The sequence below is a fragment of the Chrysemys picta genome, chromosome 7 (assembly GCF_011386835.1).
Source record: "Chrysemys picta bellii isolate R12L10 chromosome 7, ASM1138683v2, whole genome shotgun sequence".
Lineage (NCBI taxonomy): Eukaryota > Metazoa > Chordata > Testudines > Emydidae > Chrysemys > Chrysemys picta.
Window position 1 is genome coordinate 75,391,217 of NC_088797.1, and position 26,529 is coordinate 75,417,745.

General features: G+C 43.6%; 2 protein-coding genes across 4 annotated transcripts in view; one reads left to right on the plus strand and one right to left on the minus strand.

Moving 5' to 3' along the window:
* The window catches only part of SHLD2 (shieldin complex subunit 2), a 67,839-nt gene extending 46,267 nt beyond the window's left edge, over positions 1 to 21,572 (minus strand). For both annotated transcript variants that reach the window (XR_010589216.1, XM_024106952.3), the window contains exon 1: positions 21,440 to 21,572. The gene's annotated coding sequence lies outside the window, so the exon portion shown is untranslated. The remainder of the gene's footprint in view (positions 1 to 21,439) is intronic.
* The window catches only part of GLUD1 (glutamate dehydrogenase 1), a 49,443-nt gene continuing 44,448 nt past the window's right edge, over positions 21,535 to 26,529 (plus strand). The window contains exon 1 of one of the 2 annotated variants that reach the window (XM_005293997.5): positions 21,535 to 22,120. In XM_005293997.5, the coding sequence (XP_005294054.1) occupies positions 21,703 to 22,120 (418 nt within the window). In that variant the 5' untranslated portion in view covers positions 21,535 to 21,702. Of the gene's footprint in view, positions 22,121 to 25,485; positions 25,678 to 26,529 lie in introns of those variants that run through there. The other variant, XM_065551817.1, reaches the window with a different exon arrangement.

A 26,529-nucleotide genomic window follows, 5' to 3' on the forward strand; every position in this document is an offset into this window, starting at 1 on the left:
TCTCTAGCTGCCCACTCCAGAGGGAATACTCTTGGTCACTTGAGGATTACAGAACCCATTGGCCTGAGCTCCAGCTATCTATTCTTTGACCCTGGGCAGCCTATAAAAACCCTATACAAAAAAACCCTGATCTGTTATCTTACATTTGCCTCTACGAGTGTGTCTTCACTACCCGCCAGATCGGCGGGTGGTAATCGATCTAGACGCGATAAATCGATCCCCAAACGCACACCCCGTCAACTCCGGAACTCCGCCAGAGCGAGAGGCGGAAGCGGAGTCGACGGGGGAGCTGCGGCCATTGATCCTGCGCTGTGAGGACCCAAGGTAAATCAATCTAAGATACGTCGACTTCAGCTATGCTATTCTCGTAGCTGAAGTTGCGTATCTTAGATCGATCCCCCCCCAGTATAGACCAGCCCTAAGAAATGGTCTTCTCCAATGTTCTGTACAGTTCCAAGCATAATGTCAAGAAATAATCTTGATGTTTGGAAATCCCTGATGCCTAGAAGCTATCAGTAGAACAAAAGCAACTTTTATGAAGATATACCAACTTTTACTTATTGGTTTAACTTGCTACAGTACTATGTGGATAAAATACATACATTTCAATTTTCTTTGATCACAATAAACCATAGTTTATAAAAAAAAGTCTCAAAGTGCATCAGTGACAAAATGGAAACCCATCTTTACATAAACTGTTTCCAATAAAGTAATGAAATCTATTAATAACCTAGTACAGTGGTTCTCAACCTTTCCAGACTACTGTACCTCTTTCAGGAGTCTGATTTGGCTTGCGTACCCCAAGTTTCATTTCACTTAAAAACTACTTGCTTACAAAATCAGACATAAAAATGCAAGTGTCACAGTGTTCTCCAGGTTCTGGACCTCAACCACCAAGACATTCCATACAGATCACTAAAAGCTGTAGCCTAATTTATATTATTAGAAAGTTTTGGAAGGCTTAACTCAGAATTCAATAACCAACATTTCTAAAAGTAAAAAATAAGTGGATTTTTTTTAATAGTTATGGAAACACAAACAGTGCAAGAAATGGGGATTTGACAGCAGCCTTCAACTACCTGAAAGGGGTTCCAAAGAGGATAGAGCTAGGCTGTTCTCAGTGACAGTAGACGACAGAACAAGGAGCAATGGTCTCAAGTTGCAGTGGGGGAGGTCTAGGTTGTATATTAGGAAAAACTATTTCACTAGGAGGGTGGTGAAGCAATGGAATGGGTTACCTAGGGAGGTAATGGAATCTCCATCCTTAGCGGTTAAGGTCCAGCTTGACAAAGCCCTGGCTGGGATGATTTAGTTGGGGTTGGTCCTGCTTTGAGCAGGGGGTTGGACTAGATGAACTCCTGAGGTCTCTTCTAACCCTAATATTTTATGATTCATTGTGTTCTGCAAAGACAGAGAGTTGACACAGTGTTTTCCTGCCTCACCAGTATTTCCAATAAACACTGCAGAGGCAGCTCTCTGAGTCACTGGACCGGGGGAAAATAGGATTGCCAGGTGTCCGTTTTTCGACTGGAACACCCGGTCGAAAAGGGACCCTGGTGGCTCCAGTCAGCACTGCTGACCAGGTTGTTTAAAAGCTGGTTGGCAGCGCAGTGGGGCTAGCAGGCTCCCTACCTGGTTCTGCGCAGTTCCCGGAAGCAGCCAGCATGTCCTGCTCCTAGGCAGAGGGATGGCCATGGGGGCTCCGCCCCAGCTCACAGCCCCTTCCCACACTCCAAACCCCATGACCCCAGCCTGGGGCCCTCTCCTGCACCCCAAGCCCCTCATCCCCAGCCCCACCCCAGAGCCTGCACCCCAAACCCCTGCCCAGTGAAAATGAGCAAGTGAACGAGGGTGGGGGGGTGGAGCGATGGAGGGGGGGGATGGAGCCTCAGAGAAGGGGCAGAGCAAGGATGTTCAGTTTTCTGCTATTAGAAAGTTGGCAACCCTAGGAAAGGAAGAGTCTTCTTCTTGCACTGCATAATCTCTCTGGGTTGGTGTATGCCTGTGCTGACACAGCTTGATTCAAAGCCCACTGAAGCCAGTGGAAAGACTCCCATTGACTCAGATGGGCACAGGATCAGGCCTGTGTACTCCAAAGAAAGCCCTCTCAAGTTCTACTCATCTGAAAGTAGGAAGTAAATATATTTGCTTTGTGATGCGTTTTGTTTTGCAAATGCATTAACTTGCAAGGCCTATTAGTAACATTCAGAGCAACAAGGTACCTAAACTAGGGTTACCATTCGTCCGGATTCCCCCGGACATGTCCGGCTTTTTCGAGTTAAAAATAGCGTGGGGGGGGAATTTGTCAATGTCCGGACTTCCCCTCCTCCCCCCCCCATACAGAGCGTGCGCGAGGCTTACAGAGCAGCTGGGGCTCCGACAGCCAGAGCCAGAGCCCTTCCGTCACTTCCCCCCTCCTCTCTCCTGAAACTTGACACCACTCCCCTCCTCTCTCTCCCTCCCTGCATTCACAGATCGCCGGATGTTCGTCTGGAGCTCCGAGCCTGCTCCCCTCCCCCGCTGCCGAGCGCGCTGCTCTGCAGCACAGTAAGGGGGCCGGGGGCCAGAGAGGCGGCAGGGAGGTTCGGGGGGGGGGGGAAGTCAAGAGACAGGGAGCAGGGGGGAGGGTTGGATGGGTCAGGAGTTCGGGGGGGGGCTGTCTGGGGGTTGGGGGTGTAAGGTTTTGGGCAGTCAGGGTACAGGTGGGGGGGTCTCAGGAGGGGGCAGTTAGGGGATAAGGAACAGGGAGGCTTAGGTAGGGGGTGGGTTTCTGGAGGGCAGTTAGGAGCAGGGGTCCCAGGAGGGGGGGACAGGGAGCAGAGGGGTTTAGATGGGTCAGGAGTTCTGGGGGGGGCTGTCAGGGGGTGGGGGTGTGGATAAGGGTTGGGGCAGTCAGGGGACAGGTAGGGGGTAGGGTCCTAGGGGGCCAGTTAGGATGTGGGGAAGGTCTCAGGAGGGGGCAGTCAGGGGACAAGAGGCAGGGAGGCTTAGGGAGGGGGTGGAGTCCTGGGGGGCAGTCAGGGGACAAGGAGTGGGGGAGAGGGTTGGGGGTTCTGAGGGGGCAGGAAGTGGGAGGGAGTGGAAGGGGCAGGGGCGGGGCTAGGACAGGACGGGGGCAGGGCTCCTCCCATCCTCTGTTTTTGATTGTTGAAATATGGTAACCCTACCTAAACAGATCTTAGAATACTGTTTTTGCATGTCTGCAGACTATTTAAACAAAAGATGTGCACATGAAGAGCTTTTATATCTGTTCTATCACAGAGATGAAGTAAGCAGTTAACAGTCTTAAGTCACGAACAGCAACAATGCAAACAGATGGAGACAAAAGACAAACATAAGCATCGCTGCTTCACAGTGCAATCAAGATTATTTGTATGCATAAGGCAGTTATCAGAATCTATTCAGTATTATTTGGCTCCACCAGCAGAATAGAAACATTTTAAAAGCATGGGAAACTGCCCTTAGTGACACTTGGTCTGAAACACATTAGTAAAAGATATGTAGCAATAAAAGAACCATTGCAATTAGTGTAAAATTTTGCAGGTCATATTACAGTCTTTTATACAAGATATTAATTACTCCATGCAAATCTTGCCAAACATGCCACCCTACTGCTAAAGATGTAAAATAAGATTGGTACCCTGTTTCAGATGCTTTGGAGTAGTCCAAAGTTGTCGAATTACTGGAATACAATTTTAGCTCATAATGCCAAAAAAATACATATGGGAATTCCTGTGTCCCCCAAAACTCTGTCTATTACTTAACGTGAAAAATATGTTAAGACTAGGACTGTCAAGCGATTAAAAAAATTAATCGTGATTAATCACACTGTTAAACAATAATAGAATACCATTTATTTAAATATTTTTGGATGTTTTCTACATTTTCAAATATATTGATTTAAACTTACAACACAGAATACAAAGTGTACAGTGCTCACTTTAGTTTTGATTAGGGTTACCATACGTCTGGATTTTCCCGAACATGTCCGGCTTTTTGGGCCTCAAATCCCCATCCGGGAGGAAATCCCAAAAAGCCGGACATGTCCGGGAAAATAGGGAGGGAGGGGTCGTGGGGCTTGGGTCCGGGCTGGGACCAGCGGTGCTCGGCTGGGGGCCGCTGGGGCCGGAGCAGGCCGGAGCCGCTCAGCCGGAACCAGAGCCGGCGCCCCAGGGCCCAGGCTGATCCGGGCGGGAGACGTCGGGGCCAGAGCCTCTTGGCCTGGGCCGGCCGGCCGCCAGAGGGAGCCGCTCGGCCGGGGGGGCCGGACTGGGCCGCGCCGCTCCCCGCTCCGCCCCAGCCCCAGCTTACCTGCTGCCTCCCTGTTTCAGGCTTCCCGCGAACATTTGATTCGTGGGAAGTAGGGGAGGGGGAGGAGCAGGGGGGCGGAGCATTCCGGGGAGGGGGCAGAGTTGGGGCGGGGACTTTGGGGAAGGGGCGGAGTTGGGGTGGGGCTGGGGCCCCATGGAGTGTCCTCCTTTTTTTAAATTAAAATATGGTAACCCTAGTTTTGATTACAAGTATTTGCACTGTAAAAAAAAACAAAAGAAATAGTATTTTCCAACAAATACTTTAGTGCAATCTCTTTATCATGAAAGTTGAACTTACAAATGTAGAATTATGTACCAAAAAACTGCATTCAAAAATAAAAATGTAAAATTTTAGAGTCCACAAGTCCACTCAGTCCTATGTCTTGTTCATCCAATCGCTCAGACGAACAAGTGTTTACACATTTGCAGGAGATAATGCTGCCCTCTTCTTGTTTACAACGTCACCTGAAAGTGACAACAGGCATTCTCATGATACTGTCGTAGACGGCGTCGCAAGATATTTACGTGCCAGATGCGTTAAAGATTTATATGTCCCTTCATGATTCAACCACCACTCCAGGGGACATGCGTCCATGCTGATGAGGGGTTCTGTTCAATAACGATCCAAAGCAGTGCAGATTGACGCATGCTCATTTTTATCATCTGAGTCAGATGCCACCAGCAGACGGTTGATTTTCCTTTTTTGGTGGTAAGGGATCTGTAGTTTCCGCATTGGAGTTTTGCTCTTTTAGGACTTCTGAAAGCATGCTCCACACCTCGTTCCTCTCAGATTTTGGAAGGCACTTCAGATTCTGAAACCTTGGGTCAAGTGCTGTAGCTATCTTTAGAAATCTCACATTGGTATCTTCTTTGCGTTTTGTCAAATCTGCAGTGAAAGTGTTCTTACAATGAACAACATGTCCTGGGTCATCATCCAAGACTGATATAACATGAAATATATGGCAGAATGTGGGTAAAACAGAGCAGGGGACATACAATTCTCCCCCAAGGAGTTCAGTCACAAATTTAATTAACGCATTATTTTTTTAAACACGGGTCATCAGCATGGAAGCATGTCCTCTGGAATTGTGGCCGAAGCATGAAGCGGCATACGAATGTTTAGCTTATCTGGCATGTAAATACCTTGCAGCCAGCTACAAAAGTGCCATGCAGATGCTTGTTCTCATTTTCTGGTGACACTGTAAATAAGAAGAGGGCAGCATTATCTCCTGTAAATGTAAGCAACGTTGTTTGTCTTAGCAATTGGCTGAACAAGAGGTAGGACTGAGTGGACTTGTAGGCACTGAAGTTTTACATTGTTTTGTTTTTGAGTGAAGTTATGTAACAACAACAAAAAACTACATTTGTAAGTTGCACTTTCAGGACAAAGAGATTGCACTACAGTACTTGTATGAAAATACTATTTCTTTTATTTTACAGTGCAAATATTTGTAGTAAAATATACACTTTGATTTCAATTATAACACAGAACACAATGTATATGAAAATGTAGAAAAACATCCAAAATATTTCATAAATTTCAATTGATATTCTATTGTTTAATAGTGCGATTAGAACTCTGATTCGTCGCGATTAATTTTTTTCATTGTGATTAATTTTTTTGAGTTAATTGTGTGCGTTAACAGTGATTAATCGACAGTCCTAATTAAGACCCATACAACATTTCTTCATTCTCAGTGTTAATGACAAAAAGAAAAAGCAAAGCTACCTGGAAACCTAAAGCTCCACCAGACATTATGTATTGATTATGAGAACTTAAAAAAAAAAAATCCTTCTGTAAAGAAGGAGTTAGAGTTTAGGTATTGTATTCTTTTAGAATCCTTTCATTTAATATATATTCAATATAAATCTGGAACTGATCTTCATAATGGAATCAAAACTTTGCAAGAATAGCCATATCATGCCATTCGTTTATAAGCGTAACTCCACACTGATTTAAACAGCAAATTTCTTAAAAACGGATAGCACAAATGGCACTGCACAATCCTGCACCAGTGCAGTCAATGGGAGTTTTACTGTTAACTTTAATGAGCGCTGGGTGAGGTCCTAAACAGATAGTTATACCTAATTATTTTCCACATTTCAACGTTACTATTCAGTATAAATATTTAATCATACTACTGTCAGCATTTTTCTTCATTCTACTTGCTGAATTTATCAGTGTTGTTAGCAGCAATATTTCAGCTAACAAAAGGGAACTCCATTTGAAACGCCCATTGTCTGTTGCTTATGACTTTCTGAAAAATGCTTCCCATGTTCAATTTAAGACCAAAAGTGATTTATTTTTAAGTCTCAGCAAAATCCATTTGGTTAATGTTCATGAAAATATTAATTTTATTCTGTTTTAAAATGTATTTATTTGGGATTTAAATCATTAAAAAAAAAAAAAAAAAAAAAAAAAAAAAGGACACCTATCCAATACTCTACGTGCTTTAACACACCATTTACAATACAATAAAATCCCAGCAGCTTTAAAGTCATCTCCACAGAATTTCGGCCAGTATATCTACAAAAAGTCCTTTCCAGCCATTCAGTGTTGAGGAAAGCGCATCTCAGCTCTCCTCCAAAGCCCAGATACATACAAGTCTTTTTCAGTGTGCCTGGATGGTTGCCAAATTTGGGCTATTTCAGATCAAAAATGGATGGAGCAAGTTCAGAAGCCCTCACAGGAAATTTTCTGCTAGCTAGCTCCGCTGTCTTTTTAATGAGAAGATTCCAGCTCAGGAACCTCTGGTGACTACAGCTGTGGCAGAAGGACATGGAGAGAAATGATTCTTTAGGCAGGCTGGTCCCAACCCATTTAGGGCTTTATGGATTATAAACAATATCTCAAAACTCCACTTGGAGATCAATGGGCAACCAAAGCAGATCCAAGAGCACTGGTGTCCTATGTTCCCAGGATGATGACCCACTCAATAAACAAAGCACTGCATTCTACATCAGCTTCAATCTGAACAGTTTTAAGGGGTAGCCTTAGGTGAAGGTTCCCACAGTAATGTTAAATGGGCCATGCTGCATATAAAGAAATATCGAACATAATACCACATATTTCCCAAATAAAAATTAACATCCGCAGAGGTGGTTCTAACTTACAGTTAGAGTTGCCTGTGATAGATCCCTAGGGAGCCATTTGGCAGCCCAGAATAGCCAGAGTACTGCTCCTGCCCTTGACATGCCCTAACTAGATTGGCATAATGGGCCACAAAGCAGCCCAGAAATGTGGCCCTTAACTGCTGACCTAATTGATGAATGGAAAGTTGTGATTTACTTGAAGTTTGGGATGAAAATTATAATCAAAGCAGATTCTCTTTATATTGAAGCAATGTTTAATGTGTTTTTTAAAATTGTGACTAACTATACTGCTGCATTGTATATTTGTTATATATTTTACTTTCCACAGATGGAAGGCTCCATATGGTACAGCATATTGTACTGAAGACAGTGAGAAAAAACAAAAATTAACTAGTAAAATATCATGCATTTTCATGGTGAGTAGGAGAGGAAGACAGAGGAAAAAATGAGGTAGAGATTTCACCACAAAATATCTAATAATTTAGGGGAACAGGCACTGGACTTCAAACCAGAAGACCATGAGGACTAGTCCCAGCTCCTCCGCTGTTAGTAATCGAGCGGACTTCTTCATACCCCTTTGGTGCAATTCTGGGGCATATGTAAGAGCTGCTTGGGACAGAGGGCACTAGTTTCAGGGCCTGTCCAAATGGATCAAGAGCAGAGTCCCCACTACAAATTGAGCCCAGATTAATGAGTTTTGGGGCCCTGTGCACTATGGAAGCTGTCCCCTCACCAACTTTCCTTAAAGTGCCCCGGCCCCTTACGTACCCCACCCACCACATACCCTAGAATGCCGCTCTCCCCACCCCTCACCTAGACTCCTGAATGCCCCTCACACCCCACAGATATGCCAATAATTCTTCATCAAAACCCTCACTTATTCTGACAATCCCTACACACATCCCAGGAGCCCTGACATACATCTGGCTCACTGAAGCCCCCAACACCTCAGGTGCATTGGTCCTTCCCCCCCAAATCTTCCACTCATCCCCAACCTCTCACCCCCAAGAGTCCCCACTCACCTCATAGCCCACCAACAACTCACCGCCAGTCCCTTGACCTTCCTGGCCACTCACTGGCACTGCTTCTGTCCCAGGCTGGGGTGGATCCTCCTGATCCCAGATGCCCAGTTCAACTCACTCTCATTGCATGCCCCTCACTCACACAGCCCCATACCACTCAGGTTTGGCCTGGCTGCCTCCTGTCATGACAGAGAGGCAATTGGGCCAAATCTGAGAGTTTGGCATTGCAATCTGGTGCATGGGGTGCATTTGTTTTATTTTCTGCTGATCAAGGGTCCCCCTGAGATGGAGGCCCTGTGCAAGTGTACAGAGTGCACAGTGGTTAATCCAGGCCTGACCAAGAGAGGTGTCAGATAAGAGGCATGTGCCTAGAGGCCAAAGCCAGGAAGAGTGCCCAGCCCCAGCAAGTGAGGGGCATTTGGGATTCCGCATTTGGATCCCCTCACAGCAGTCTGGTGAGTGTCCAACAGGGAGACCTTAAACAGACCTGTGACATTGCCATCTTAGGGAAAGCAATTATCATTCACCCATTTTTACACATGACTGAAAAAAGTTGTGCAAGATTACTTCAGGAACAGTTGGGAACAAATCTGAGGTTTCTAATATGACAGATCACTGCTCTGCCCCTTAGCTACACTACTTTTCAGAATTAATATGCAAAATTATGTCCTTAGCTATTTTGCCTCTAACCAACAGACCACACACTACACCCAGAATCAGGAATAGAATCTGGGAATCCTGATCCCCGATATTTCAGTGCTATCTCAGGAATAATTACACAGTGTACTGACCAAATGTGTGTTGTGTCCCCTCTATGGGTCAGTCCCTATCAAGGATAATAACTAGGATGGATAAAAAGATTGATGATTTAAAAACAATAATTTTTTTTTATTTTTATCATTTAAATCGGATATCCATATTTATTAAATTAACCTATTGTAAATTAATTCTGAAATTGGCAACCTATGTTAAGGCCTAAACTTATTATAATCTATTAAAATCATATAAATTAAATAAAAAAAATATTAAGCAGGTTTGTTGCCAAGTTTTAAAGAAAAATCACACTACTGAACTAGTGGAAGTCACTGGCTAAGCACCTGGAGCAGAGTTTGTTGACTTGCTAAACCAGCTTTTGGACAGCAGAAGCCTCTTCTCCAAGTGCAGAGAGAATATTTTCTTCATTTCAGTTTATTTAACTAGTTCAGTTCAATGACTAGTTCATTCAAAGTTAAGAAACGAACTGAGAGCTGAAAAAGCAGGAAAGTTTGTTTTCCTCTTCCACTCTAGGAACAACAACTAGGTGTGAGAGGATAAGAACTAATAGTTCTAGAATCTTAAAGGATATGTTGACCAGAAACAATCATTCAGTTTGCTAACTATAGATAACACTTTCTTTTTTAAGAAATTAGCAAGATCAGTAAGACGCGTTTGCTAAACTTTTTTTCTTATGTATCCAGTACATTTAATAAAACAATTAAAATAGTGTTGTATTTGAATATCCATCCAAATAGAACTCGATGCAAATTGCAAGTAAAATATTAATAATCATCTAGTAAATGAGAAATGAGTTGGTCACCATTTTCTAACATAAAATATGTAAAAATTAAGAATCTGGAAAAAATGTAACTTATGCTACATAATTGCTTAAACAAACGTATAGATATAGTATACCTCCTCATGAGTAAAAGGAAGCAGCAAAATTAGTGGAAAGTCTATATTTACTTGCAAATCAACATGCTTTACCGCAGCATTTTTCAAACTTCGGGTCGCAACCTAGTACTGGTCAGCACCGCCGACCGGAACGTTAAAAGTCCCATCGGCGGTGCTGCTCAGCTAAGGCAGGTTAGTACCTACTTGTTTCAACACTGCCCTGACCCCCTCCCCAAACCCAGAGCCCCTCCTGCACACCAAACCCCTTATCCCTGGCCCCACCCCAGAACCTGCACCCCCAGCCCAGAGCACTGACTCCCTCCTGCACCCCAACCCCCTGCCCCAGCCCAGAGTCCCCTCCCATACCCTGAACCCCTCATTCCCGGCCCCACCTCGCAGCCCTCACCCCAGCACCCTAACCCTCTGCCCCACCCCTGAGCCCCGGCTCCCACACTCCAAACCCCGCACCCCCAGCTCCGCTGGGTCGCAGGCATCAACCATTTTCTTCAACTGGGTCCCCAGAAAAAAAGTTTGAAAACCACTGCTTTACTGGACACAAATGAGAATTAACTTTTCTTTAGGAAAATAATTAAAAAGTACTATTGAAAAACACAATTAAAACTGATGATTTAAATCAATGTTTCCTGCTTGCTGATTTAAATCATAATTAAAATCAGTGATTTAAATTGTTTTGATTTAAAAATCAGTCTACCCTGATAATAACTTGTTTCATCAACTACTCCTACAGCTCAAGTGAACAAGGTTTGTATTATTGAGCTGAAAACCCTGGGTTTAATCCCCGTTGATGATCCATATGGGAGAAAATACTATGTAATTGAATCTTAATGTCTACACACTCAAGGCTGAATTGAGGCGGATACCTTTCATAAGCACAAACTCTAAAAATTGTTTAAAATGACATGTATGCAAATTATTTGCAAATATGCAAATTAGTTCATTCAATAACTGGCATGTAATGTCAGCACATGAAGCTGCAAAAAAATGACAGCTGTCTTTATATAATCCAATAACATTTGCTGTCATATATATTAGTACCTATATTAATGGCTGTATCAAGAAGTATTAATACGTATTAAAAAAATCTGATTATTCTTCCAAATGTTCACTTCTCCGGAGCGATTACACTGGAAAGAGCAGTATTTGACCACCAATTCAGTTTGCAAAATACCATATGATGTAGAATTAGTTGCTATTCAATAACCCAGAGTAACCAAAAAAAAACAACAACATTTTTTTTTCAGTAGAATTACAAGAGTGGGAGAAGAGGGAGAAATTGGGGGGAAAAACTGTAGGGAATAAACACACCATCAGAATACTAAATGACAAGAACACCGAGTGCAGTGATCTTCTAATACACTGAGCATTACTGATGAGAGAAAATGAATTCTTGGAGCTTATAAGGCTTAGTGGCTCATACTGGAACCAGCTGCAACATTCAGTTAAATACAGTAAACAAGATTTTTTTTTCTTGCTCAACAGAGAAACTCCATCTTTAGACAGATCATAGTCCTCAAGTAAAAAACTGCCCATTTATCTGATTTTATAATATAAATTCCAGAGGCAGCAATCAGTATTTTTAGCTAAAAATGTACATATCTAGGGTTTCAATAATAGATTTATTTGATTTTGTCTGACATAACCAATGTATTTAGCTCAGTACTGGGTGACATTTTCTGTGACTGTTCTGCATGCCTAAGATGCTATTTGTTTTATACACTCAACCCTTGCCCCCAAAATCCTAAAACAAATTTTTGCCTTCAAGCCTCCTTGCTTCTTTTAAAAATAAAGACCGCTACAACTGAAGTTTAGACTGGACTTTTCATCCCAAGGACCTCAAAATGTATAAGTTATACACAAAATAGCTACCTTTTATACACAATGCAAATTTATTATCTATAATGCAGATCTCAATGGTATATTCTGCATTTATTTCACACATTTGCTCCAAACGCAGAACTTCCACTGACCTCAATCAGAATTTTGCACATTGCAAAAGTGCTTTACAAACACACACAGGTATCATTTCACTTACCACAAGCGTTAAATGCCTAAGTGAACTCTACGCAACAGGTTAAGATAGGAAATAAAGAAAAATACTTTAACTGATTGAAACTGCAGCTGAAATTTAAGTAGGCAGAATGTAATTACTCAGACTGGAGTCCAAACAGGATACAAAGGGTAAGGGGATAATACCCCCATCACGTGTTTAAAGTATCATGTGATCTTTAATGGCCACATTTGGCCAAGACCTCAGTTTTGTGTCTTGTTTGCACTGATTTAGAATTGATTTTGAAATAAAATTATTCTGTTTAACTGCCAGGAGGCAAATTTGTCATGTACACATGGGAGATAGAAGAAGGGTAACATGCAGTGTCAGCTATGGGTAGTCTTAACTCAGGAAGTTCCTTCGAGAGGAAATGTAACCAAACTCCAAACCTGGAGACAGTGGAACTTTCTGTGCCTGCATCCTGTAGATAACTAACTGCTTGGTTTGCAAATAATGCAAGGGGGGGGCAAGTAGATGAACAATAAGGGGTCACAAGAGGGGCGGATACATGTAGCTTGCTAACTACGTATGGTAATGATAGCAAATTTTGGCCAATTTTGGATCGATAGATTAGCATAGTCAACTGCATACAATGCTTTGGTGTAAGTGTTTTCTTTGTTCTTGGTGACTTATGAGCTCAAACCCAATTGCAATTGAAATAAACGGATCACCCCTCCCGGGGCTCCTTGCTTGATTAGCTGTGTCCGTCTCTCCTTATTCCTCAGTTGGAACGGACAGGAATTTCTACGACAATTTGGAGAAAGAACATCACTTAACAGATCATCAATAGCTGATGTGAATTTCCAACAGCAGAGAATTTTGAGATTCCAAAAAGTGGTTTCAATCCATTCAAAATTTTGAAAATTTTCTGCAAACTGGAATTATCATTCTATAATCAGTTCTACTGGGAGCCTGGGTTCTGGGGGAGTCTGCCTGGCAGGTTGCCAAAAACCAGGGACCATGGAAGCCCTTAGAGCGCTGACTCCAGGGCAGTCTGCCTGGTTGGGTGTTCCAACTCCAAGGTAGCTCCTGCAGCCAGGAAGCCTAGAAGCCCTGGGAACCAAGGCTGTTCAGAAGCCACAAGCCTAGGCGCTGGGGGCAGCCCACAAAGTGGGCTGCTGAGGAGCCAGGATTTCGTAGAAGCCTAGCCGGCGTGCAGAAGAGGAATCAAGTTGGTGAACTGGCCGAAAACTGATGGAAACCCCCCAGGCTTCTGGAGGAATTCTGTCAAAACTGATAGTCCTGCAGAATGTGTTGATTTCAATGAATAAACAAATTCTGAAGAAAAAAATATTTCTAATTTTTTCTGACCAGTTCTAGTTTTAACCCTGTAAAATTATTAGGGATTTTTTCCTTCTGTGTGAACTAATCAGTTTCAGGAATAGCAAACAAGGATACCCAGTGGTCATTCCTGTGTAATTTCAGATAGTAGAATTATATAAGCTTTTGAGTAATATTCTGTCAACAAAGCAAATGCAAAAGTCTACTGGGTTCCTGGCTTTGAATGATTTTCTTAGTACACCTTGAACAATAATTTTAGCCAATATACTTATTTGTAATGAAATCTGCTAAAATAGCATGCATATAAATAAAAGTGTTTATATTATATCTAAAATGAAATAAGCCATCATATTTAAAGTTGGAAGTAAAAGCTATTTCAAAAATAACTGGCACAGAAAAAGTTGTCTGTTCTATTTTTTCCAAATTCAGAATGTTTTCCCAATTCTTAGGTTGTAATGAACAAGTATATAACCATCTCCCATAAATTAGAGCTAAATAAGTCCATCACCCATGCAGATAGTTTCCTTCAGTACATACGCTTGTTTACCATTGTACTTCTGTGGGTTTAAATGACTGGGAGAAAAATAATTCAATTTCAATATGAAATGAATTGAAATGTACTGAAATTTCTAGTTGCACACAAAAATATAAAAAAGTTACCTTTAAAACCATCCTAGTGATCTTTTACCAGTTTAACTGAAAGGAGAGTCCTCCATGTGTTACTCTAAGCCAGGGTTAGGCAACCTATGGCATGCGTGCCGAACGCGGCACATGAGCTGATTTTCAGTGGCACACACACTGCCCGGTTCCTGGGAGCTCTGTATTTTAATTTAATTTTAAAATGAAGCTTCTTAAACATTTTAAAAACCTTATTTACTTTACATACAACAATAGTTTAGTTATATATTATAGACTTATAGAAAAAGACCTCAGCACACCACTTCTGAAAGGTTGCCGACCCCTGCTCTAAACAAAGAACATACAGTGTATCTTTCATTATTAGAATTATTGTTTTCATAGCTACAAGTCCCAATAAACTATTAACAGACATATATGCATACTGAGCAATGTTCTGAGACCACGAGAAATAGCTCCCTTAATTACTGCTTACTCCTTAACACAAGAAAGGCAGAGATTTGACTGGAATAGAGAGAAGATATGCAGTCTAGCTGATAGGAACCAAGACACAAGAACTCTTGAATTCTAATCTTAACTCTTACCGAAGACCTGCTCTGTGTCATTGGGCAAGTCACTTAACCTCTGGATCCACCTCATAATCAACCTCACAGGAGTGTAATGGAAGTCAATTATGCCGGTGAAGTGTTTATATATATTAGAAACATACACAATTATTCTTCTCTCACATGTGATTGTTTTCAAACATTACAAAAATAAAAGATAATTTCTGATTTACTTTTTTTTAAAGAGTTCCAAGTGTAACTTGTTGAATATTTTGTTGGAATTCAGTAATACTGGACTTTCACCTTTATCAAAGCAGAAGGGCTCTGCTCATGCGGTTATTTCATAAAAAGACGTGCTACTGAAACTGGTGAAAAAGGATATTCATTTTCACTCTTACATTGTGTTTTACCATTCTGAATCCCTAACATATGACGTAATATATTATAAACATATCTGGGTCAATGCATGCAGCTGATAAATAGGTAAGGAACACTTTCAGAGAGGTGTATTCTAGTGATCGGAGTACAGGACTGGAAGCCAGGAACTTTACAGTTCTAACTCTGATGTAGGCCTTTCTGAGCTCTTGAGCATGTCAAATAATTGTTACATTTTCCACTTAACTCCTGCCTCAGTTTTCCTATCTGTAATATAGGAACACTATTGCTTTACCTGTAAAGGGTTAACACGCCCACAGGTAAAAGGAAAGGAGTGGGCACCTGACCAAAAGAGCCAATGGGAGGGCTAGAACTTTTTTAAATGGGGGAAAAAAACTTCCCTTTGTCTTCTTTTTGTTGTCCTGCGAGAGTAGAGACACAGAGCAGCAATGCTGTAGGCAGCTTTAAAACTATGTATGAAAAAGCATCAAATCACACCTCAAACTACTTATCTGAAACCCCAAATATGTAAGTAAATTAGGGAATGACTAGGAAGATGCGATTAGGGTTTTTGTTTTTATTTCTTATTGGCTTGTGGACTCCTCTGTGCTAACCTCAGATGCTTTTGTTTTGCTTGTAACTTTTAAGCTGAACCTCAAGAGAGCTATCTTGATGCTTAATTTTTGTAATTGTTTCTTTTAAAATCTAGCAATAGCCTAGGTTTTCAGATTTATTAAAAAGAAAAAGAAAGAAAATACAATTTCCCTTTTTTAAGAACAGGATTGGATTTTTAGTGTCCTAAGAGGTTTGTGCATATGTTGTTTAATTAGCTGGGGGCAACAGCTAATTGCCTTTGTTTTCTTTCTCAGCTCTTCCCCGGAGGGGCGAGTGAAAGGGCTTGAGAGTACCCCACAGGAAGGAATTCCCAAGTGAGCCTCCCAGGGTCCCAAGGAGTTCTTTTGCACTTGGGTGGCGGCAGCATCTATCCATCCAAGGTCAGAGAGAAACTGTGACCTTGGGAGTTTAATACCAGCCTGAGTGGCCAGTATTAATTTTTGAATCCTTGCGGGCCCCCACCTTCTGCCCTCGAAGTGCCAGAGTAGGGAATCAGTCTTGACAGTATCTATCCCCATATTAATATATCGAAGTAATTGAGCAATTCTAATAATGTAAATATATTGAGAGGCTGAGTCTCTAAAGCAGGCTTGACAATACCTGCATAACCAGTTCTCCCTAAAAAGAAACATTTCATGCCTTTGCTTCCCTCTGTTTTACTAACAGGCATCTTCAGACTCTGGACATGATAATTTTAACCCCTGCTGTCTCTCCCCTTCCCCTTTAGTTTAGTTCCCCTTCGCCCCTCCTAAATAAGTCCCTAAGCCAAAAAATCACAGAACTAACGTAATTTGCTGCCATCACATTGTTCACTGTGCTTGTGTGTTATACCCATTCCCACATCCTGTGCTTGTCTTGTCTATTTAGATTGTAAGCTCTTCGGTGCATGGACTACGTACTACTCTGTGGCTGCACAGCACCTGGCATAAAGGGATCCCATTCTTGGTTGGCCTTTAAGAACTGCCGTAATACATAATGATATACCACACAAATCCTGAAGGTGAGCAGGAGCCTGCCATTCTCTCTTCAGTGGTCTTCCCTACTTCTTATCACGGACAATTAGGGGTATTTAACATGCAGTGACAATATAAAACAGAGACTGGGATTCTATCTATTCAGTTTCCTTTATTCATTGATTTATTACAGCAGTTCTCAAATTTTGGCAACTGGAGGACCATTTTGATTTACAAAATTTTCGCAGACCCCCAAGTCCCTTGCTCAGCCCCAGGCCCCACCCCCCACTCTACCCCTTCCCTCAAGGCCCCACTCTCACCCCACCTCCAAGCACACCCTGTCCCCGCTCCTCCCTCTCAGCACCTCCTGCACGCCGCTGAACAGCTATTCCCCGACCTACAGGAGGCACTGGGAGGGAGCGGAAGAAGTTGATCAGCGGGGCCCGTGCCCCGCTGAAGTATCCTCACGGACCCCCGTTTGAGAAACACTGATCTACTATGTACGTGTCAAAACTCCTTTGTAAAAAATACTTGTAATACAGTTGCATAAGTGTATACTGTGTGATGTGGGACTGCACTTGTACATAGTGCTTTTGTTTCATATAATTTGGACTTTTTTCCACTGCATGTACAACAGTCTTTCCTGTTCAAAACTGCAAAAATTAACAAAAAAAAGATTGATTTTTGCCAAGACCTTTCTGTCTTTGATCCCACAATAAAAAGCATCAAATATGTTGATGTTCACTAACTGCAGGTTACCCATATCATTTCTTGAGATGAGTACACAGGAGGTTTTGTCTATTTTTTTGAAATCCCCTTTTCATGACTCTTCTATAGTTCAGCTTGTCACTTAGGGCTTGTCTAGGTGACTGCTTAGTTTGCAGCAAATTGGAGCATAAATCTACCTTGCATTAAGCGCCTTTGGGGACCCTGCTGCCATGCACTGTAAGTTCTCTAGTGCACTTTAATCGTCCGTTTCAAAGCACGGTAGAGCAAAGAGCACTACAGAACTTTTGTGTGGAGCAGCAGATCCATATAGGCACTTAGTGCTGGCTAACACAAGGTAGATTTACACTCTGGTTTGCTGCAAATTAAGTGTCCATATAGACAGGCTCCTAGTGATATTACCTCCTGCTTCTGACAATAACAAATGATATCTTCACCAACTGCAGGATTGGGCAGCCACACATTCCGAGTTCAACTCTGACTTCTGATTAGAACACACAACTTTCAATTACTTCAATGAAAGTTACATATATTTATCTGAAGGCAAAATTGGGCCCAGATGTTCCCAAATATAATATTTGAAAAGCAGGCATAAGGATGTCAACACAACTGGATACACAGGGGAGAGCCATTCTTTCTGTCTCTCCTGCAATTCTTACAGCAAACATGTTCTGGGTGATGCCTCTCACAGAGAAAGGTTGAAATGTCAGAACTTAAAGGTTTCCTGGCAGTTGGAAAAGCCCCATTAATATGAGTGAGACTCTTGAGTTTCACTGCGCTGAGAGGTTTGAGCTCCTGCCTGACATGATGCAAATAACTCCACCTATTGAGTAAATTCTTATCAGTGAGGCAGTCATTAGCTCCAGGGAGAAAGACAAGTGGGTTTTTCTTTTGAAACCAACTAATTGAAAAATGCTGCAACCCAGAGGACTAAACCAATGTCTGATTGCTCCTCATATTGCTATGCTCCTCATATTAGATGATTCAAAGTTCCTTTAGACTGGGACACTGTAGCCACCACAGTCTGCCTTAGGGTATGATTGTAAGTTAAATCAAGTTATCTATACCTAACTCTTCTCGAATTATCCTATTTTGAGCAAAAGCTGCCCCATCACAAAACACTTTGAGATGCACAAACTGGTTGTGTTAGCAGGTGGCAAGTCATGCTAACTTGATCTTTCTCTATACCACTTGATGAGCCAACTAAAGTTAAAAGCACCTCCACACTTAAAATAAGGAGTTTTAGAATAATAAGTATTATCTAGACCGTCCCTGACAGGTCTAACCTGATCTTAAAAATCTTCAATGATGGAGATTTCACAACCTCCCTAGGCAATTTATTCCAGTGCTTAACCATCCCTGACAGGAAGTTTTTCCTAATGTCCAACCTAAACCTCCCTTGCTGCAATTTAAATTGCTTCTTGTCCTATGCTCAGAGGTTAACAACAACAATTTCTCTCCCTCCTCCTTGTAACAACCTTTTATGTACTTGAAAACGGTTACCATGTCCCCTCTCAGTCTTCTCTTTTCCAGACTAAACAAACCCAATTTTTTCAGTCTTCCCTCATAGTTCATGTTTTCTAGACCTTCAATCATTTTGTGTGGATTTGACTCAAATTAGGGGGAAAACTCAACTTAATTGCAAGGAGGACAAACCCTAAGGTATTTCCATCACAGACATCGGCACAGCAGCTAGATCAGTGGTCCTCAAACTTTTGTACTGGGGACCCCTTTCACATAGCAAGCCTGTGAGTGCGACCCCCCTTATAAATTAAAAACTTTTAAATATATTTAACACCATTATAAATGCTGGAGGCAAAGCAGGGTTTGGGGTGGAGGCTGACAGCTCACAATCCCCCATGTAACCTCAAAACCCCCTGAGGGTTCCGAACCCCAGTTTGAGAACCCCTGAGCTATATGGTCTCTTCACACAGTTTGCAAAGAATTATTGCTTGGATTAGGCCTGCAGGAAAGAATTTTATTTCAGACTGTGTCCTGAAATTTGTTTCCAATATAGGAGAAGTCAAACGCTCTCCCTGTCAAAAGGTAGGTTTATTTTACTTCAGTTGGCCTGTTTTTTCAAGTTTTCCCATCCTACTGATTGTGGGTTGATTCAGGTATAACATATATCTTGAACATGCCTGAAGAATTTTGAGATTAGCATATCTATCTAGATCAGGGGTCGGCAACCTTTCAGAAGTGGTGTGCCGAAACTTCATTTATTCACTCTAATTTAAGGTTTCACGTGCCAGAATTACATTTTAACGTTTTTAGAAGGTCTCTTTCTATAAGTCTATAATATATAACTAAACTATTGTTATATGTAAATTAAATAAGGTTTTTTAAATGTTTAAGAAGCTTAATTTAAAATTAAATAAAATGCAGAGCCCCCCGGACCGGTGGCCAGGACACGGGCAGTGTGCGTGCCACTGAAAATCAGCTCATGTGCTGCCTTTGGCACATGTGCCATAGGTTGCCTACCCCTGATCTAGATAGACCAATCTACCCTAGATAGACACATGTCCCTGTTCCCACTGTTTGGAGGGCAGCATGTTTGCTTGGCAAGGGGTTGCATGCTCTGGCCAAAATTAGCCTGATTTGTACTAAACAGTACTTTTATTCATCTGTAACTAGAGAACAAATGAAAAAATATCCTGTACAGGTTAGGAAGCCTGAAATTGTATTCAACAATAAATATTTCCACTCATGCTTTCCCTCCTTGCTCCTATTTAGGACAGATATTTTCCCACAAAAAATAAGTCTTTCAGAAAACCGGCAGCATTATTTGCTATGGATCAGAAGGCAGCTGTTGCCCCCCTCGGGGCAAGTTTTCATAGATCTATATGCTCTACTTCCTTCCCTGCCACCCCAAGACTTTGCAGGATATAATATCATCATATATATTCTATACACCAGCAGTTTTCTTTCTGAAATGACATCCTTGAATAACAGATAAGAAAACTGCTATTGTCTAACTCTGTCAAGGAAGTTAGTACACTGGTTTTCACCACAATCAGATTCACATCCTCTGTGGCCTGGGTCCAGAAGGGGACATAACACACACTGACCAATGGATTACCTGTGCAGTTCTCCTCCCTGGCTATGCATGTCTGCTCTAATCTTGGCTCCCATCGAACCGTACAAGACATTGCTCTGAGAGGGTCAGAGAACAGGGATCTCTGTGTTACCTGGTGACAAGCCCAGGCCAGGCAGGCAGGATAGGGAATACCCAAAGCTAAGGAAGATACAAATGGTGGCATGTTAAGCCCTGTGTTACCTAGGGCAGAGGCTCCCTGTACCCCAGATAAGCGATGCAGCAAAGCCCATCAGCGCTGTAGGTTAAAGCAATGATTCTCAACCAAGGGTACGTGTACCCCGGGGGTACTTAGAGAGCTTCCAGGGGGTACATCAACTCATCTAGATATTTGCCTAGTTTTACAACAGGCTACATAAAAAGCACTAGCGAAGTCAGTACAAACTAAAATTTCAGACAATGACTTGTTTATACTGCTCTATATACTATACACTGAAATGTAAATACAATATTTATATTTCAATTGATTTATTTCCAAACTGTATGGTAAAAAATTAGAACATAAGCAATATTTTAGTAATAGGCTATGACACGTTTGTATTTTTATGTCTGATTTTGTAAGCAAGTAGTTTTTAAAGTGAGGTAAAACTGGGTAGGCAAGCCAAATCAGACTCCTGAAAGGGGTACAGTAGTCTAGAAAGGTTGAGAGCCACTGGGCTGAAGCTCGCTCAGCCGGGATAGCCACTGTGGCCATCGCTCGGGGGCGGGCGGGCAGCTGGGGAGGGTTGTGGGCAGATGGCACCGGAAAGGAGTGTGCAGCGGGGCGGGCGGGCAGGCAGCAGTGGCCCGGGGAACGAAATGGGAGGTCAGGGGCTCTGCCGCTCCCCGCAGCAGAAGGGGAAGGATGACCGACTCTACTGTACAGTGCCCCCTGCCCAGGCGCAGGCCGCCGCCGCCTCCTCCCATGGGGCTGCCCGCGCCTGCAGTCGGGAGAAGCGACCACACCGCACCTTCCCGACCCCCTGCACGGGCGGAAGCACTTTAGGTTCCCGCTCCCCCACCAGCACCCTGGACTGAGAGCGACAACCGACCGAGGCGAGATCCCGACACGCATGCGCACCACACACCCACCTCGGGCCTTCCGGGAGACGGGCTGGGGGCCGGCACCGCGCCCAGCTCCTCACGGCGGAGCCAAGAGGGCGGAGGGGTTCCGGGCGAGGCGTGTGCGCACGCGCAGCAGGGAGGTGTTGTGTGACCCGAGCCACCCCTCCGGCCTCGCCCCGCGGGGCCATTTAAAGGCGGCGGCGGCGGAGGCAGCGACTCTGTTGTGCCACTGGCCGCGCAGCGCTAGAGCAGCCCCGACTCTGCCTCCCAGCCCCACTGTAGCTGCCACCATGTACCGTTACCTAGGGGAGCTGCTCGCGTCCCGCGCCGGGGCCGGCTCGGTGCTGGCGGGCACGGAGCCCAGCGCGGCGGTAGCGGCAGCCCTGTGGGGCGGCCCCAGCGGGAGGCTCCCGCAGCGGCGGCGCTACAGCGAGGCGGAGCGGGAGGACGACCCCAACTTCTTCAAGATGGTGGAGGGCTTCTTCGACCGCGGCGCCGGCATCGTGGAGGACAAGCTGGTGGAGGGGCTGCGCTCGCGGGAGAGCCCCGAGGAGCGGCGCCACCGCGTCCGCGGCATCCTCCGCATCATCAAGCCCTGCAACCACGTGCTCAGCGTCTCCTTCCCCATCAAACGCGACAACGGAGAGTGGGAGGTGATCGAGGGTTACCGGGCGCAGCACAGCCAGCACCGCACCCCCTGCAAGGGAGGTGAGCTCCGCACCTCTGTGCGCGCACACACACAGCCAGCACCGCACCCCCTGCCCGGGGGGTGAGCTCTGCACCCCCACCATCACCATACACGCAGCCGGCTCCGCACCCCCCCCCCCCCCACCATTCAGACAACCGGCGCTGCACCTCCTGCAAGGGAGGGGAGAGCCCCTCTACCCTGGTATACAGACATCTAGCACCCCGACAACCTGCAAATTGAGACCCACGCATGAGATCCACGTATAGACAGAGCCATACATACTGGGGTACCCCCTGCAAGGTTCGTGAGACCTCCTCATAGATACCCAGCACTCCTCATGCATAGCCAGTACTGCACCTATATAAACTAATGCAGCACTGCACTACCTGCAGGAAAGGGGACACCCCAGCCCCATGGATTGTTGACACTTTATTTTCCATACGTTCATAGTTAGCACCCAACCCTCTGCAAAGCAGGAGAGTCTCTTTATTCATATACAGCCAGCACTACACCCAACAAACAAGTGATTAAAAGTAGAGTGAACCAGGAGTGAGAGCTTTCACTGCGCCAGCCCAGGAGGGAAGGGCAATTATTGGGGATCACTGCTGACCCAGAAATAGGGAGAGTTCTCATCTACTTTCAGCAGAGTGGGAGCTATAATTCCCCCTTGGTTATCAGCTGCTTCAAACACAGCCAGCAATATATCCACTGTAAGAGTAATGAGATACCCTCCTATACTTCACAGCTGGAACTGTACCTTGTGAAAGGAGTATGACAGAGTCATTTTTCTGTTTCTCAGCTAGTGTTGGCTCCCTGCAAAAGATAGGAAACACATACACAGCCAACATTGCACCCCTAAAAGGGAGTTCATGTTCCCAGTACTGCATATTCAACAGTGCTAGCCCTGCAGCCCCTCTAAGGCCTGGTGGGGAGCTCCTTGCCACTGACTCCCTACATCCATCCATGCATTCTCTGCAAGAGAGGCCAACTCCCATCTCTGTCCCATCCTAACCACATGCCTGCCAAAATAAGCAGTAGAATGTAAATATATATGTATTTACATAAATTCAACTGCAAGTCATTTGAAGCACATACTTTCCTATTTTTAGCTTGCATTGTACCAAAACTTCAGTGGGTGGAAGAGGAAGAACTTGGCTTACATCTATGGGGCACTTAGAGCTTGATAAGCACCTTCTACAAGGGAAAATAATTTTAGTACCATATTTCCAATGATTCTGTGCTTACTAAGAAGGTGGGAAGTAGAGGGATTTCAGTTCGTTAATATTTAAATGTTCACTTAACCCCTAAAATGCTAGGGTGCTTTCAACCACTTTTCTAGTTTGTTTAGGAGATTTGATTGTGACATCCCAAGGTTATATACTAATGTCAGGGATCCAAAACAGTTCAGTTTTGTCTTGCAAAGAATGATCATTCTCATCCAGGGAATATTCTGAGCAATTCAAATTTACCCAGAGACATTCTCAGCAAATCTCAAACGTTAATATCATGAATGGTGAGATCTGAGGAAGTATGTACACTTGCATAGTTTAATTATGAATTGAAATTAGAAAGCTGTTTCTAATACATACTTTGATTTAATACAAAATCCCCTCCAGCCCAGAACAGGAAAATAGCCAATTGGTCAAGTTTCTAGGTAGATGTACAGAAAAAGCCAAAAACTAGCGTTCTTCTAGGAAAAGAACGTCACACCTTTATAAGAGAATTGAAAGGATTGTCCCACCCCAAGGCCCGGTACAGGCAACCGTGCATACCTAATACTTCCAGGGCTGTGAGCCTATGAAGCAAGACTCCCAACCATCATTAAGGACTCAACCAGTTAGTCTCTAAGGTGCCACAAGTACTCCTGTTCTTTCAGCCAGTACTATATCCCCTTGAAAGATAGTTAGACATCCTGGCTTCCAGCCTGGATCAGTCAGCACTGTGCGCTCGGTTAGGTGCATAATCTTTCAAAACAGTTACTCTGAGATCATTACAGGCGAGTATAGGACTTCAAACTAAACACCTTACCTTTGCCAGACATCTGAAATTGTAATTGTACAGAACGCACCCTGCATGTTGTGTCATAATGGACCGCCTCTTTCTGGTTGCTAGAAAAAGATTGGGGGAGTGTTAAGAACACTTACTCATCTTATAAAGCATTAAGTATAGGTGCTCTCTAGGTCTGACTATTGGATTTATGCTTAGGATTCGGATTCCTTAACTTCCTCTTGAAAGACTGAGGCACTTTTCTTCTGTTTTTTGGTACAATAATCTACTTTTGAGACTTTTTTTTTTTTTTTTGCTCTGCAAGTTGGACTGTTTGCATCGTTTTTAACTCTATAGCAACACTGCAGTTTGACACCTATGTGTCAGCTGACTTGGGCACACACGGCTGAGGCTACAGGGCACTTTACTTAAGGTGTAGACATTCAGGCTTGGGCTGGAGCCCAGGCTTCGGGACCCACCCAGTCCTCGTCCTCAAAGGAAATGTGCACAACAACTTCAAAAGATGAGCATGGATGCTTAAATTCATAACTTTGCTGGATACTAAAAACTGGTCTTAATAAAGACACTGGATTTGTGTCTTCTTACAACAGTCTGTAACCCACTAACCCCTCTTTTGCCTATGTTTGCAGAGGGGTTAATGGGCCACTTAACCTTGAACGTCCCTTAGAATTTGTTTACTTATGCTATACAACCTGTTCCACCTTGTAATAGGTGTAACACTCGATACCTTTCCCAGAACTGAAGAAAAGCTCATTTCTTTCACCAACAGACGTTGATCCAATAAGGGCTTGTCTACACTTTTAGAGCGCTGCAGGAAGTACTCCACACCCCTGAAAAAAACAACAAAGAGTCTGGTGGCACCTTAAAGACTAACAGATTTATTTGGGCATAAGCTTTCGTGAGTAAAAACCTCACTTCTTCGGATGCATCGAAGTGAGGTTTTTACTCACGAAAGCTTATGCCCAAATAAATCTGTTAGTCTTTAAGGTGCCACCAGACTCTTTGTTGTTTTTGTAGATACAGACTAACACGGCTACCCCCTGATACTCCACACCCCTGAGTGACCTAGTTATACAAACATGAGTTTGTAGTGTAGACCAGGGCAATAGAAATAAATGGAGATATCCGATCTCCTAGAGCTGGAAGGGACCTTGAAAGATCATAGAGTCCAGCCCGCTGCCTTCACTAGCAGGATCAAGTACTGATTTTGCCCCAGATTCCTAAGTGGCCCCCTTAAGGATTGAACTTACAACCCTGGGTTTAGCAGGCCAATGCTCAAACCACTGAGCTATTCCCTATAAGGATATTATCTTAACCACCTTGTCTTTAAATTGGTGTGGGCATTTTAAAATACATTTTCCTTTGACTCTGTTTCAAGATGTGCATTTCTGATGATTTAGGAGTAAGAAATGAGAACATCAAACTCAAAGCTCCTCTCATACAGGCAATGGCTTTATCTGCGTGGAGTCAGTGTCCCTAACTATTGCCACAACCTTGTCTGAGGCCTGGCCTACACCAGTGGTTTTCAAACTGCCGGTCACAACCCAGCTGCTTTTGTCAACCTAACTCTGTAAGTATCTACTCTAAAACGTAGCTCCCACTACACCAACTTAGTAACTCTACCTCTGCAAGTGGCCTAGCACTTACATTGATGCAGTAGACACTGCATTGCTTATATTGACTGTTGCTGCCTTTCAGAAGCTGTCCCACAATGCCCTACACTGACAGTTAAATCAGTGCAAGCGCTCCTGAAGAGGATGGACACTGCTGACACAAGGAGTATAGTGTGGACATGCAAAAGTGATTTCATTAGTTTAGTGACTGAATGTTGACGTAACTTAGGTCGACTTAATTTTGTAGTGTAGACTTGCCCTGGTGTACAGATGGCAAGTATGCTGCTTTCTCCTGTAATTGCTTCTCTGTCCTTCCTGCTTTGTAAGTTATCTGATCCATCATACTGCAGTTGTGTAGAAAGCCATTCTTTGTGTTACCGCTGTTGTTGGTCAGAGCCACATTTCTGCACTCATCATGTTAACATTTAGTTTTTATAGTCCAGTTTCAGATTCACCTAAAAAACTTCAGGTGACTTATTAAATGCGGTTATTATGAACATAATGATTTCTACTGTAAACTCATTAGCAGTATTATCCAGAAAATGTCTTTAACATCAATGTTAATAATGTTCTGTAGCAATTTACTCTGCAAGTAAATGTAATGAGGGTTGGCTGTTGGGATGTCTCCTACTATGGTAATTGACCTTTTTAGCTTGAACCTTCTACACCAGGGGTGGGCAAACTATGGCCTGCGGGCCACATCCAGCCCACCAGATGATTTAATCTGGCCCTCGAGCTCCCGCTGGGGAGCGGGGTCTGGGGCCGCGCTGCACGCACATGCTGCTGCTCCCAGAAACAGCAGCATGTCC